General features: G+C 50.1%; 1 protein-coding gene across 11 annotated transcripts in view; it reads left to right on the top strand.

The window, feature by feature from the left end:
• Positions 1 to 13,553: 13,553 nt before the first annotated feature.
• The window catches only part of DOCK7 (dedicator of cytokinesis 7), a 138,691-nt gene continuing 136,623 nt past the window's right edge, over positions 13,554 to 15,621 (top strand). For all 11 annotated transcript variants that reach the window (XM_083157673.1, XM_083157672.1, XM_083157670.1 and 8 more), the window contains exon 1: positions 13,554 to 13,712. In XM_083157673.1, coding sequence (XP_083013799.1) covers positions 13,675 to 13,712 — 38 coding nt within the window. In that variant the 5' untranslated portion in view covers positions 13,554 to 13,674. The remainder of the gene's footprint in view (positions 13,713 to 15,621) is intronic.

Raw genomic sequence — 15,621 nt, 5'->3', positions numbered from 1 at the left:
AGCATCAGCAGCACCATGTATGCCCTGCAGGAACGTGCCAGGGTGGCCGTGGCCCTGGCTATGGTGGCCCTTGTGCTAGACCAGAGGAGCAAGAGGAGGAGGAGATGCATGGCAAAGCAGCAACTGAGGAGGTGGAGAAGGGGGTCCCAGGGGCCCCTGAGGCGGGGCATCAGGGAGAATAACCCTAATGATTACAGGGTGGCCCTAGGGCTCTCAGATCCTACTTTCCAGGAGCTGCTGCAGCTGGTCGCCCCTTTCGCTAAAATGCAGAATCACGACACGCGTTTCCCCCTAGCCGGCACTGCCGAGCAGAGATTGGTGGCGACGCTACGCTTCTTGGCCGCGGGATGCTCATTGGACGATATTAAGTCCTCGATGGCTGTATCCGTCCAGGATCTGGGCATCGTAATACCAGAGATGTGCGAAGCGATCATTCAGGCGCTGGAAGGGGAATACCTGAAGGTAAGTGCGTGGCTGTGCGCCGTCTATACGCAGTTTCTTTATTAATGTAACGGAACAACAAATCAATGGTTCCAAAGCCGCATTATTATTATCCTTTATATGGCACCACAAGGAATCCGCAGCGCCCAGTTACAGAGTATATAAATGATGAAGCAGAACAGGAAAGATCTGCGATCTTAAGATGTGCGCATAAATTAGCCTTAAAATATTTTGTCCGTCCTGGACAAAAAAAAGGTTTCAGGCGAGCGCACATCTTCACCAAAGACTTCTCTTAAGATCCCATGCGCGTTCCTATGGATCTTTTGCTAAATCTTCTGATCTTTAATGCAGCATGTAAGATCAGAAGATTTAGCAATAGATCTGGGGAGCGCGCTTCCGATCGAGAACGGGCGAAAAATAGGCTGATCGGCAAAAAAAATTGTTCTAGTGTGTGGGCACTTTTTGAATACGATAGAGGACAGGTACACATACATGGCGCATCAGCAGATGGCACTGATATATGGATCAGGGTGGCAGAAATCTTTGGTTCATTCTACTCAGATGGAGTAGAAGTTGGCTTAAGCCCCATACACACTAGATGATTTATCGTTCGTATCGTTTAGTGGTTTCCCATCAATATAGTTAATGACACTGCTGTTGTCATCTGTGCAGCATGCCCCGACGTCACTGAAAGACATAATTCGGTGTATATAGACTCGATTGTTCGCCGAGAGCAACGCTGATATTGGTAGTATCAGTGGTGCTGCGAATCGTCTAGTGTGTATGGGGCTTGAGAAAAAGAAAGCCATATGAGGGAAGAGGGCCCTGCTCGTAAGAGTTTACATTGTAAAGGCCACAATTTTGCATGTTTGCTTTACTGCGCATGGGTAAAGTTTTGCAGTATGACCTGCTGCTGTGTAAGACATTGGTGGGGTTGGAAGGGACATGCAGATGCGGGAAATCACCATAAAGACACAACTGCGCGTACGACTTTTATAATGTGCGCCCCGTTCCACCACCGATCCGATGCACACGGGACTGCGAATTGGATCGGATGTCAAACACATTCCATTTGAGCCAATTTCACGTCCCAATCCACCAGAATCCGGGCCAAATCGCATAGTGTATGGGGGACCTTAACTGCTTGCATTGTATGATATTTGAACAGCGCATGACACAAATGACAGAACGTGCAGGGGAAGGAGCCACCGGTAGACTTTCCTATGTGGCAGACTCTGGACAGGTTGTAAACATTGAATATTTTTTATCCTGTGATTACGTTTGCTTTCTAATCTGAATGAGGCTTTAACTAGAACATGTCATTTCTAATATAGAAGTCTCTGCATTATTTTGGCTCGCTCTAGTAGTGCTTGACATGGTATTTTCTTTGGACCCCTTATGTAGTGTTCATTCCAGCATCCTGCTCCTTTCAAAACCTAGGCAGTTCCTCTTCCCTATCTGGGGTGTCACTCTCTGCTGCTGTGCTTCTAGCATAATGTGGTCTGTATCCCTCTGCTGAAATATAGATTATGCTGTGCTAGAATCACCACAGCGGGCAGGAAAGAGGAACTTCTCAGGGTTTTGAAAGGTACAGGGCGCACTAATAAACACCACCGGCTTGTGGGGGCCGCCTTTGCAGAGTTTTGCTGTGGAATCTCCCGGTGTTGAAGCAACCTCAACTGCTGATGACCAGAACACCAAAGTGCAAATGTATTGCAGTTTGTTTTAAGAATTCTTCGCTTAAAAGCCCTTTTTTTCTTTTTTCTTTACAGTTCCCTTCAACGTGCGAGGAATGGCAAGTGATCGCACATGACTTTGAAGAAAAACGTCATTTCCCAAACTGTGGTGGAGCCATTGGTGGCAAATCTGTACGGATAATGCCCCCGCCCACTAGTGGCTCGTACTTCTGTAACTACGGTGGGTTCAGTAGCGTTCTCCTCACTGCAATTGTCAACGCAAATTCCGAATTTATCTTCGTGGACGTTGGCACCAATGACGGAGTGTCCGTCGGTGGCGCCTTGGAACAGACTGTGCTCTACCATAAACTGCAGAACCAGTCCTTAAATCTGCCTTCCATCAGCCAAACCAAGCACGACCTGCATTTCGCGTTTGTGGCCAGCGAAGCCTTCTCCTTACATGTGAACGTTCTAAAACCGTTCCCCCAAAACGTCCTAACAACCGAAAGACGCGTTTTCAATGATAGACTATCACGAGCAAGGCAAGCGGTGGAAAAAGCTTTCAGGATGCTCAGTGATCGGTTCAAGATTTTCAATACGTCCATAATGATGCACCCAGATAAAATCAGCAAAGTGATAGTGGCCTGCTGCGTTCTGCACAACTTCTTAAGGCGGCAACAGCTGGCCGGTTCCCAGGCGGCAGCGGAGGATTGTGTAGAGGGTGTTGACGATTTGTTAAGATGGACCCCACCGGAGATCGACGAATCGGGAAATCCAACAGCTCACGCTAAAGTCAACCGGGACAATTACGTGAACTATTTCAATGGGATTGGTGCAGTTGGACGGCAAGATAACATTGCCTTATAAATCTGTACTATAAACGTGTTATTGCCGTGTTAAATCTGTAATTGCCGTTTTGTTGTTTTGTTTTTACATTTTACATGTTCTCCCGTTAAACTTTTGACCATGTTTGTTTCCAAGTTTCACAGCATAACGCTCACGTCTGTGCCTATGAGAGATATCTTCGGTTTTGCAGAAATAAATTCCTTGAGTTAATTATATCATTTTTCTTTACACATTTATTAAAATGATATGTAAATGATAGGTTGAATCTGGTTGGTTCTACAGGCAAAATGCGGGGCTGCGGAGTCGGAATGACAAACCTTCGACTGCAGTACCGTCTCCTCTGTTTTAATACCGCCCGACTTAGAAGCTTTCATAAATGGCAAAAGTATATTGCATTCAATCCGGGATTCTGAGTGTGGTAATGTTCCGACAGTCAGAATTCCGGGCCGTTTTCGGTTCTTCTGTGGATTGGTGAAAACACGGCCATTTTGTTAAAAAATTTTATTTTTTTCAACAATACAGACTCGACTCCACAAGTAGGCGAGTCTTGGGAGGGATTGAATACTGTACTGTTGGTAATTCCACTGTCAGAAATAGTGTCAGATATTGAATATCCCTCATTATGTCTAAACTACAATAATCGCTTACAATGGTCGCAAATGGTCAGGAGTGTAACGATTATTGGAATCAGTTGGCCTTGCTGCACTCTGATTGGAACAATTCATGCCATTAACCAGTTGCGTTGGGAGCATGGAGTTGCGGTACAATACACGGAGCACCCCGGATTGAGTTGGTCAAAGAAAATATAATTTCTCTTTCAATGGTCCTGGTGACACAGCTCAACACTGGGATGTAGGAGGGTCCGAAGGAGCCAGGCACCTATCCTAAAGTTTTAGAGGGTAGGCTCCTCCCCTACTGCATCCCTGGACTCTTCAGTTCGTGTTAGGTGCCCACTGGAGTGGGTGCTATTCTAAAGGGCTGCAGGAGCAGCCGAAGAATTAGAGTAGTTAGGGGATTTTTATTATTTTATTAACTTTTACCCTAGCTAGGTAGGCACAGTGTGAGGATTCTCATAGTGAATCCTCACACTGCTTGCGCAGCAGGAGCTGACAGAAGCGCGTCCTGTCAGCTCACTGTGCACAGGGGAGACACTGTCTGGTCTCCCTGTGCAGCGCTTATAGCCTTTTCTAAAAGGCTGCCTGGGCTCCGGAGTACCCTGAAACCGGCTCCACGTTTAGGTGGGGATCATGGGGGACAGGCGCTCCGTGATGGCGGCGGCCATTTTATGCGGAGCTTACACGCTGAGCTCCTAGATGAGAGGACAGCAGCGTTGTGACAGGCATGTTCCAAGTGATCCCCATTTGAGGGGGAGACACTGGAACTAGGAAATCCTACCTAAGGAGCGGCTTGCTGGGGGTGGTTGGCGCCAAAAGGTCACGGACCCCGCAGCAGCAGGGACCTGTGGTCTCTTCCTTCACTCTGACTTTGGCGCCTTTCAGAACGCTTGCAGCGGAGCTGAGCTGGCTTACTGATCCTGGCAGAGTGACTTGGATTTCCTGGGCATCGCTTCCCCGCAGTTGAAACCAACAGACAGATAAGTGACTGGGTGCATTGCTCTGTATAAACGCTTGTACATTGTTTGCACTGTGTATACTGATAGATATACATTTATCACTTGCATCATGTCTGAGCATCAGGCTGTGGTTTTGGGGGAGGGAGCCCTTAATGCACTGAGCGCGTGCAATGTTTGCACACAAAAATTTGTCCCTGAGCAGATGGCCAAGGGGGGCTTATGTATTACTTGCGCTGATGTGAGACCCATGGGCAGTGATCCCCATAGGGCAGAGCATATGGAACCTGCGTGGGCCAGGGCCCTAGGCAGGTCAGTAAACGCTTTGGTGCAGCTTTTGGACAGGCAGAGTGATGGGCTGGTAGAATCACAGAGACCTATGCCATCATCTCAGCAGTCATCTGGCTCCTTGCCTCTTACCCAGGCAGATCCTGCACTTATCCAGGTGATGCAGGATACTGCAAAAGGCATTAACAGGTTCAGTGAAATGCTGGACAAAATGGATGATGTGGCAGGGACCCCTAGAAGGTCTTATGCTTTAACTACTGTGGTAGATGAAGAGGAAGGAGAGTATACTGACATCCCCTGGGATCAGGGTGATGATTTGGAAGAGAACTCTGCTGCTGGTATAGAGGATCTCATTGTAGCTGTGAAGCAGGCTTTAAAGCTGACTGTGGAGGATAAGACTCCTGTTAAAGGTGTTTTTAAGCGACAGCGGAAGGAGGCTGTTACTTTTCCTTCAGATGAGGGGTTACAGGAATTGTTAGAAGGGGCTTGGAAAACTCCTGATAAGAGGCTTCAGATGCCAAAACGATTCCTTAATCTGTACCCCATGCCAGAGTCTCATGCGGAGCTCTGGGAAAGGGTCCCAGTTGTGGACGCTTCAGTGGCACGTTTGTCCAAGGCTACTGTATTACCAGTACAAGGCGGTGCAGCTTTTAAAGATTCTGTGGATAAAAAGCTGGAGGGAAACCTCAAGGCTATCTTTGAAGGGGTGGGGTTTACCTTACGACCCCTTATTGCTTCAGCCTGGGTTTCTAAGGCCATGATAGAGTGGGCTGGTGAATTATGCACCATGCTGCAGGCTGACCCGGGTGCATTACTGCTTGCAGAAAAGATTAAGGCAGCAGCAGAATATGCAGTTGAAGCAGAGGAGGAAGCTATTAAAATGGCAACCAGAGTGTCCACAGTCTCCATTAATGCCAGGAGAGTGCTTTGGCTTAAAGCCTGGGAAGCAGACAATGAGTCCAAGAAGGCTCTGGAAACATTAGCCTTCAAAGGAAAGGTACTCTTTGGTACCGAATTAGAGGAGATTATAAAACAGGCCACAGGCGGCAAAAGTACATTCCTGCCGGCCTCCTCAGCAAAGCAGACATCCAGATTTTCTGCTTTTAAGCCGTCCTTTCGGCCCTCCCCTAGAGGTGGTGCGTCCTTTCGAGGACAGTCTTTCAGGGGAAGGTTTCAGCCCTCTAGAGGCAAGACACAAAAGTCAAAATTTGGCTCTTTTCACAAGAAGCCTGCCAATAAAGGAGAGGATAAACCCTCTGCATGACTGTCAGGGGCTTTGCCCGACAGTGACAAAAGTGGGCGGGCGTCTCACACACTTCAGGGACGCTTGGGCTTCTCTAGGCCAGGATGCCTGGGTGCTAGACATCATAACACAGGGTTACAAAATCCCTTTCAGAGGGCCACCTCCGAAGAGGTTCATTCCCACATCCTTACCAAAGGAGGCACGGCTGCGTACAGCTCTTGTGAGAGCAGCGCACTCCCTTTTGGAAAAAGGGGTGGTTACACTAGTCCCCAAGACAGAGTGGAAGAAAGGCTTTTACTCCACGCTGTTCCTGGTGCCCAAACCAGACGGGTCTTTCAGACCAATACTAAATTTGAAGTCTCTAAATGTTCATTTATGGGTAGACCATTTCAAAATGGAGTCTCTACGGTCAGTACTCCTGAGTCTGGACCAGGGAGAATTTTTGGCGTCCATGGATGTCCAGGACGCATATTTGCACGTTCCTATACACCCGGAGCATCAGACCTTGTTGAGGTTTGCCATAGGAGACCTGCATTTACAATTCCGGGCGTTACCCTTTGGGCTAGCAACCGCGCCAAGGGTATTCACAAAGATAATGTCAGTAATGGCGGCGGTGCTGAGGCTCAGGGGAATCACAGTAATACCCTATTTGGACGATCTCCTGTTCAAAGCAGAGTCAGCAGCCATGCTGCAGAGTCACTTGGCAGAGGCCATCAGTTTTTTGCAGGCTCACGGCTGGATTTTAAATTTGCAAAAATCTCAGTTGGTACCGTCACAAAGGCTCCAATTCTTGGGAGTCATACTGGACACCCATCTTCATCGGGTATTCCTCCCGGAGGTAAAGGCCAGGGATCTGGTCACCCTAGTCCAGGAGATTCTCAGGGCTCAGAGCATTTCAGTATGGAGGTGCCTCAAGCTCCTGGGGAAGATGGTGGCGTCATTCGAGACGCTTCAATTTGCCAGGTTCCACTCTCGGAGGTTCCAATGGAACATTTTGTCAGCCTGGTCAGGAAACACTTTGACCATGAAATCCGAGATGATAGTGCTGTCTTCGGACACCCGAGAATCCTTGAAATGGTGGACAGAAGTAGATTCCCTTCAGTGGGGTCGGTCATTACAGACCTGGGACTGGTTGATAGTAACTACCGACGCCAGTCTCAGGGGCTGGGGGGCAATAGCCCTGGATCTCAGGCTTCAGGGCCTGTGGACGGCAGAGGAATCAGCGTTACCAATCAACATCTTGGAGCTGAGAGCTGTCTGGAAAGTGATTTCCTTGGCGGGAGACAGGTTACAGAACTTCCCTTTGAGGATTCAGACCGACAATGCCACAGCTGTGGCGTATCTGAATCACCAGGGAGGTACACGCAGCAGATTGGCCATGTGGGAGGTATCCAGAATCTTCCTATGGGCGGAACAGAATGTTCCAGCTGTATCGGCTATATTCATCCCAGGAATAGAGAATATAGAAGCCGACTTCCTGAGCAGGGAGGAGCTCAAGGAAGGGGAATGGAGCTTACACCCTCAGGTGTTTCAACAAATCACTTCGATGTGGGGAACTCCGGATGTGGACCTGATGGCATCCAGGATCAACCGTCAAGTGCCCAGGTTCTATGCCAGAACAAGGGATCCACTAGCGGAGGCAGTGGATGCCATGACTATTCACTGGCAGGGAGATCTCCTTTATGCATTCCCACCAGTACCAATGTTACCGAGACTTCTGAAGAAAATACAGGGGCAGAAGGTTCCAGTGATCTTAGTGGCCCCAGATTGGCCAAGGAGATCCTGGTACTCGAGGCTTCAGAGGTTGTCTGTGGACTCATGGCGTCTACCTCTGAGACCAGACCTTCTAAGACAAGGCCCGTTCAATCACCTGGATTCAGATCGATTGATTTTGACGGCCTGGCTATTGAAACCACCATTTTGAAAAGAAAAGGGTTTTCTGAGGCAGTAGTACAGACGATGATAAAAGCCAGAAAAGCTGTATCTTCGGCAAATTATTATAGAGTCTGGAAGACTTACATTCGATGGTGTGAGAGAAGAAAGGCTCATACATCTCATTTTAAGCTATCAAGAATGATGGAATTTTTACAAGATGGTTTTTCATCGGGCCTAAGCCTTCAGTCACTGAAGGTACAGATTTCGGCCTTGTCCATCTATTTCCAGAAAAAGATAGCCATTTTGCCGGAAATTCAAACCTTTTTACAAGGAGTATCCAGGTTGAAACCTCCATACAAGCAACCAGTAGCTCCTTGGGATCTATCACTGGTTTTGGAATGCCTTCAAAAGGCACCTTTTGAACCTTTAAGGTCGGCTGACTTTAAGTTTCTCACGTGGAAGTTAGTGTTTTTGTTAGCAGTAGCATCTGCTAAAAGAGTTTCAGAATTGGGAGCTTTGTCATGTAAATCTCCCTTCTTAATTTTTCATGATGACAGGGCTGTTTTAAGAACAGTGCCTCAGTTTTTACCGAAGGTGGTATCTACCTTCCATTTAAATCAGGAGATAGTTCTACCTGTGTTTCAACCCCCAGAGGGTTCTAAGAAAAGGGACAAGTTGAGAACTTTGGATGTTGTGCGTGCCTTACGCATATATGTGGACAGAGTGAAGAGTGTCAGGAAGACTGACACATTGTTGGTATTGTACGACGTACACAAAATTGGTTGGCCTGCATCTAAGCAGACTATTGCTAGGTGGTTGCGGTCTGTGATAGCCTTTGCATACACCAAAGTGGGTAGACCAGTACCGGCCAAAATAAATGCGCATACCACCAGGTCAGTTGCCACCTCTTGGGCGGTTCGACATGGGGCCACAGCTGAGCAGGTTTGCAGAGCTGCCACTTGGTCATCTGTTCACACATTTGCCAAATTCTATAGATTCCATGAGTTCGCGTCGGAGGACGCATCATTCGGGCGAGCAGTGCTGAGAGCTGCAGACCTGAGCGTACCCTCCCAAAGGACCGGCTCTGGAACGTCCCAGTGTTGAGCTGTGTCACCAGGACCATTGAAAGAGAAAAAGGGATTTTTGTAAGAACTTACCGTTCGAATCCCTTTCTCTGATATGGTCCTGGTGACACAGCGATCCCTCCCTTACGCTCAGTAAGTATGCCAGAAGTTTCATGATGTTCATGTTAAAATGGTTAAAAGTTAACAGTTTCCTGTTATAAAATGTGCATATAATATGTGCAGGCGTTTGTACTGAGTTATGTATTCCAGTGGCTTTGAAAGATTGAACTGAAGAGTCCAGGGATGCACTAGGGGAGGAGCCTACCCTCTAAAACTTTAGGATAGGTGCCTGGCTCCTTCGGACCCTCCTACATCCCAGTGTTGAGCTGTGTCACCAGGACCATATCAGAGAAAGGGATTCGAACGGTAAGTTCTTACAAAAATCCCTTTTTTATGTCCCACCCAATAGAATCAAATAACTGGGTACTTATGTAGTATCTGGGCTGCCGATTTTTTGATTGTATGCCTTAAGTTAAGGCATACAATCAGATGCGATGCGATGCGATGACCCGATTTTTCCATAGGATTCAATGTTAAAATGGACTGAGTCCATTTTAACATGGAATTCAATGGGAAAAAGGGGTCCTTTTCATACCCCTACTATCCAAGTGGGCATGGAGTTGGATATAAACCTGTGGCGAGCGTAGCGAGCCACCGAGCCCGAAGCGTGGCGAGCGAACGGTATTCTGTGTCCCCTCGCGGGGCTCGCTACGCTCGCCACGCTTCGGGCTCGGTGGCTCGCTACGCTCGCCACAGGTTTATATCCAACTCCATGCCCACTTGGATAGTAGGGGTATGAAAAGGACCCCTTTTTCCCATTGAATTCCATGTTAAAATGGACTCAGTCCATTTTAACATTGAATCCTATGGAAAAATCGGGTCCATCGCATCGCATCGCATCGCATCGCATGCGATTTGGTCGGGTGCGATGCGATGCGATGGACCCGATTTCAAAATCGGCAGCCCAGTTACTACATAAGTACCAATAACTGCAAAAAGAACACACAGGCCCTTATTCTGGTTCACTCACAAAGGCAAATTGCTTCTCAAATGGACAAAACCATGTGCACTGCAGGTGGGGCAGATGTAACGTGCAGAAAGAGTTAGATTTGGGTGAGTTATTTTGTTTCTGTGCAGGGAAAATACTGGTTGCTTTATTTTTACACTGCAATATAGATCTCACTTTGAAGTAAAACTCCACCCAAGTCTAATTCTCTCTGCACGTTACACCTGCCCCACCTGCAGTGCACATGGTTTTGTTCATTTGAGAAGGAATTCGTCTTTGCAAGTGAAACAGAATAAGGACCACAGGTCAGATGAGCACAGGTGTCACCAGTGCACTATTCCAATTTCTCCAATCCCAGATACCCTGGCCTGGACATACACTAGTGCGATTTAACCACTTTTCCCCCATTCTGATGGATCGGGTGAGAAATCGGGTGAAATGTGTCCAAATCGCATGTTGTTGTTTTTTTACATGTGATGAGTTGGGGAACGGACCAGCTGCACGTCCGCAGCAGTGAATGGGAATGCATACGATATGTCATATTTGATCCTGCCGCCAGGGAAGCTCCCAGGCAGTTCAAGGGCATCGAATGCGACTTCTTAACTCAGAGAAGTTTCATAGTGTATGGGGGCCAATAGTCCAATCCGTTGTGGCTACAGGGTCCTTCTATGCAGCTGAAGTGCAGGCCAGGGTTAGGCTGCACAACTGGACCTTCGATGCCTTGCCACGCACAGCCGGGGGCTGGGACAGCCAATCAGCCTCTGAGCGAATACTGCAGGTGCTCAGCGCTGCCCGGAATGAGAAAACGCAAACCAAAAAATGTGCAGGCGATCACAGATCCCGAAATCCCAGAATTGGCCACCCTACTGTGTACTTTGAAAGTAGCCCTATTGTAATTCAATTACACTTAAATCACTCTGTCACAGGAGCAGCAATTGTCTTATTCTATACGATAATGCTCCCAATCTAATTATGTACAATGTGTATCCCTGAGATTCACACAGCTCCACAAACATCACTGTGACCGTTCCACCTGATAGGTGACACAAGAGCTGTCATTTCAGTGGCGTAACTATAGCACCGCAGCCCCCACCACCGCGGGGGGGGGGGGCACTGTGCATATGGGGGCGCCGGGGGCTGCGGTGCTATAGTTACACCTCCCCCCAATCTCCGCAGGCTTACCTATTTTGCTGGTCCCGGCGGCTCTGTTCTTCTGCTGAGGACCACCACAAAATGGCCGTCCCCATACAGCAGACAGAAACTGTATGGGGGCGGCCATTTTGTGGTGGTCCGCAGCAGAAGAACGGAGCCGCCGGGACCAGCGCGAAAGGTAAGGCTGCGGGGGATTGGGGGGGTTTGCATGGGCGGCGGGGGGGCGCCCAAATCGTAGCTACGCCGCTGTGTCATTTCCCAGCCGTAGCTAGGGTGTGATTGTGATAGTCTGGGTTTTTACAGCAATGGGGAAACGGTGTATGCATCCACCAAAACGGGGAGGCTCGCGGCTAAATGCAGCAGGCTCCATGCATTAGCCGTGAACTTAGCTGTTTGGGGGAATCCTCGCCGCCATCTGACAGCGAAGGTTCCCCCGGAACATTGAATACAGTGAGCGGAGTACAGTTAAACGGAGAGGGTCGCTTGTTTTTGGCGATCTCCGCTGTTTAACCCCCTCGCCGGCCGCATTGAATACGGCCCTGAGTCTCTCTCTCTGCAGTCCAGACTTATGTAATCCACACAGCTCTGATCCTTCTCCAGTATAAGTCACAGTTATCCGACTCTGTTTACTTTTGTTCTTACTTTCAATGGCTGCTCTGTCTTGAGTGTTATTACATAAAACATTGTGCAACCATTCTGTTGTGTACATGCTATACTGCATGATTACAGAGGGAGACACAATGGCCTCAGTGTGGGCGTCCGGGACGGGGCTGGTTACCTTTTAACATAAGGGAGCAGGGGTATAGTTTACAGAAAATAGGCTAATTCAAACCTGATCGCACAGTTGCTATTTTTTGGAACCTTGCAATCAGGTGTACGCCACCAGGACAGAGTGAAATCCTGCCTGTGTAAGCCTGCGAACTGCTTAGCACTGCTTGCGAAATTATCGCAGGGAAGCGATTCACTGCAAATCCGTTCACAAGCCGCTCACCATGTAATGATTCCCCAGTGTGCACAGTCTGTGCGAACCCTGGGACTTACTCAGTGGCTGCGATATAATCAGGATGATCGGGGGCGGAGCTGATGTCACATGACTTCCCCTCACACACCTGGCCACGCCTGCATTATCCCTGACACTCCCAGATAACAGCCGCTCACCATGTAATGATTTCCCAGTGTGTGCAGTCTGTGTGTAGCCCAGGACTTACTCAGCGGCTGTGATAGAATCAGGCTGATCGGGGGTGGAGCTGACATCACATGACTTCCCCTCACACACCTGGCCACGCCTGCATTATCCCTGACACTCCCAGATAACAGCCGCTCACCATGTAGTGATTCCCCAGTGTGTGCAGTCTGTTCGTAGCCCAGGACTTACTCAGCGGCTGCGATAGAATCAGGCTGATCGGGGGCGGAGCTTACATCACATGACTTCCCCTCACACACCTGCGCACGCCTGCGTATTCCCTGACACTCCCAGATAACAGCCGCTCACCATGTAATGATTTCCCAGTGTGTGCAGTCTGTTCGTAGCCCAGGACTTACTCAGCGGCTGCGATAGAATCAGGCTGATCGGGGGCGGAGCTTACATCACATGACTTCCCCTCACACACCTGCGCACGCCTGCGTATTACCTGACACTCCCAGATAACAGCCGCTCACCATGTAATGATTCCCCAGTGTGTGCAGTCTGTGTGTAGCCCAGGACTTACTCAGCGGCTGTGATAGAATAAGCCTGATCGGGGGCGGAGCTGATGTCACATGACTTCCCCTCACACACCTGCGCACGCCTGCGTATTCCCTGACACTCCCAGAAAATGGAGGGTTACCAATGCCGGCTTCATGTCAATCATCTTGCAAATGGCTAGCGATAAAATAATTAGCAGGATTTAATCGCAGGACGGTCTTGCGCATGCACAGTCTATCGATAATCAACCCACCTAAAAATTGCAGCAGTGCTATCATGTCTGAATTAGGACCTTTGTCTAAGTTGCCAGTCAATAGGTCGACCCCCAAAAGTCAACATGCACAAGGTCGACACTGGAAAAAGATCAACATGAATTTTTCAAGTTTTTTTAATTTATTTTTTGGTGTCAATGTCTTTACGCGTGGCTCCCAATTAGTGTACCGCCTTTACTCGCTATGTTTCGGGCAACTTTACCTGTTCCCATTGGAAGTCCAAGGATGAGTTATGTAAAATATTGATCCTCCTATGATTACCCAGTTTTCTAGATATTACGGTACCTAGCCTATCATTACCCGGTGCTCTAGGACAGTACTGTGCCCGATCTATTATTACCCAGTGCTCCAGGCATTACGGCGCTCGAACTATCAGTACCCAGTGCGCAGCACATTACGGTACCCGGCCGCCGTAATTCCCCGAAGCAGCGCGCACCTGCGTTCCCAGCATCCACATCCTCCGTCCGCCGGGAGTCGCAGCTCCCGAGGCCGCGGACATGGCGGAGCGCAGAGCGTTTGCCCAGAAGATCAGCAGGTAACGGGGCAGCCCAGGGACCCGACACCGCTCCTTCCTCCCAGCTAGGACCCGTATCCCCGGCTCTCCCGGGCAGTGGGAGCATGAGGGGGATTCCCAGGCTCCACTGCCTGCACAGGCCGCCTCCCCCTCCATCCGCCCGGCCTGGTTCAGACCCTCTCCCCCTGTGCGACCGGCCAGGATAACCCCCTCCCCCTCTCTGTCTGTCAGTCCTGGATGAAACCCCCCTCCCCTGTCTGTCTGTCCGTCCAGGATGAGACCCCCCTCCCCTGTCTGTCAGTCCTGGATGAGACCCCCCTCCCCTGTCTGTCAGTCCTGGATGAGACCCCCCCTCCCTTGTCTGTCCGTCCAGGATGAGACCCCCCCCCTCCCTTGTCTGTCAGTCCTGGATGAGACCCCCTGTCCTGTCTGTCTGTCTGTCTGTCTGTCTGTCTGTCTGTCTGTCCGTCCGTCCAGGATGAGACCCCCCTCCCCTGTCTGTCAGTCCTGGATGAGACCCCCCCCCCTCCCTTGTCTGTCAGTCAGTCCTGGGTGAGACCCCCCCCCTCGTCTGTCAGTCCAGGATGAGACCCCCCCCCTTCCCTTGTCTGTCAGTCCAGGATGAGAACCCCCCCCCCCCCCTTACCTTGTCTGTCAGTCCTGGATGAGACCCCCCCCCCCCCTCCCTTGTCTGTCAGTCCTGGATGAGACCCCCCCCCCCCTCCCTTGTCTGTCAGTCCTGGATGAGACCCCCCCCCCCTCCCTTGTCTGTCAGTCCTGGATGAGACCCCCCCCCCCCTCCCTTGTCTGTCAGTCCTGGATGAGACCCCCCCCCCTCCCTTGTCTGTCAGTCCTGGATGAGACCCCCCCCCCCTCCCTTGTCTGTCTGTCCTGGATGAGACCCCCCCCCCTCCCTTGTCTGTCAGTCCTGGATGAGACCCCCCCCCCCCTCCCTTGTCTGTCAGTCCTGGATGAGACCCCCCCCCCTCCCTTGTCTGTCAGTCCTGGATGAGACCCCCCCCCCCCTCCCTTGTCTGTCAGTCCTGGATGAGACCCCCCCCCCCCTCCCTTGTTTTTCTGTCAGTCTTCGATGAGACCCCCCCCCCCTCCCTTGTCCTGGATGAACCCCCCCCCCCCCCTTCCCTTGTCTGTCAGTCCTGGATGAGACTCCCCCCCCCCCCCCCCCTCCCTTGTCTGTCAGTCCTGGATGAGACCCCCCCCCCCCCTCCCTTGTCTGTCAGTCCTGGATGAGACCCCCCAATCCCTTGTCTGTCAGTCCTGGATGAGACCCCCCAATCCCTTGTCTGTCTGTCCTGGATGAGACCCCCCAATCCCTTGTTTGTCTGTCAGTACTGGATGAGACCCCCCCCCCCTCCCTTGTCTCTCAGTCCTGGATGAGATTCCTCCCTCTTGTCTGTCAGACCTGGTTGGTCCTTAGTATGCCGCTGCGTTCCACACTTGTAACCAGAAGCCGCTGTATGATGTCAATGCTCAGATTGTGGGTGTGTGTGTGTGTGTGTGTTTGATTTTTATTCAAGTAATGGTGCCCATACACCAGTGACGTGTTAGGGCGATCCCCTGGTGGTTGCGTCAGGGGATCATGGGTATTAAACTTGTAAAAATTGAAATCCCCAGATTCCCGTTGGGATTGCGGAATAGGGCATTTTTAACTTTCAATTTCCCTGATCCCCCAACAGCTCTAGCCGAGTGTGCTGGCGGGTCAGGGGACTGTACCCACAGGTGAATGGGCACCTTAAGTCCCAAGCAAAACAAAGAACTTACCAACACAATGCCCTATAAGTACAGCAACATAACATACCTTTTGTCTAATGCACATACAGGGGCTGGTTCAGTGGTTTGTAGCTCACGTTTGAACTGCGTGTGAGGTTTGTGCAAACAGCACAGAGGCTGCGCTTATCGCAGATTCCAG

The sequence above is a fragment of the Crinia signifera genome, chromosome 8, assembly GCF_055691185.1.
Source record: "Crinia signifera chromosome 8, ASM5569118v1, whole genome shotgun sequence".
NCBI classification, from domain to species: Eukaryota; Metazoa; Chordata; class Amphibia; order Anura; family Myobatrachidae; genus Crinia; species Crinia signifera.
The sequence above is the reverse complement of the archived record's forward strand: the minus strand, read 5'-3'. Positions and strand labels throughout refer to the sequence as shown.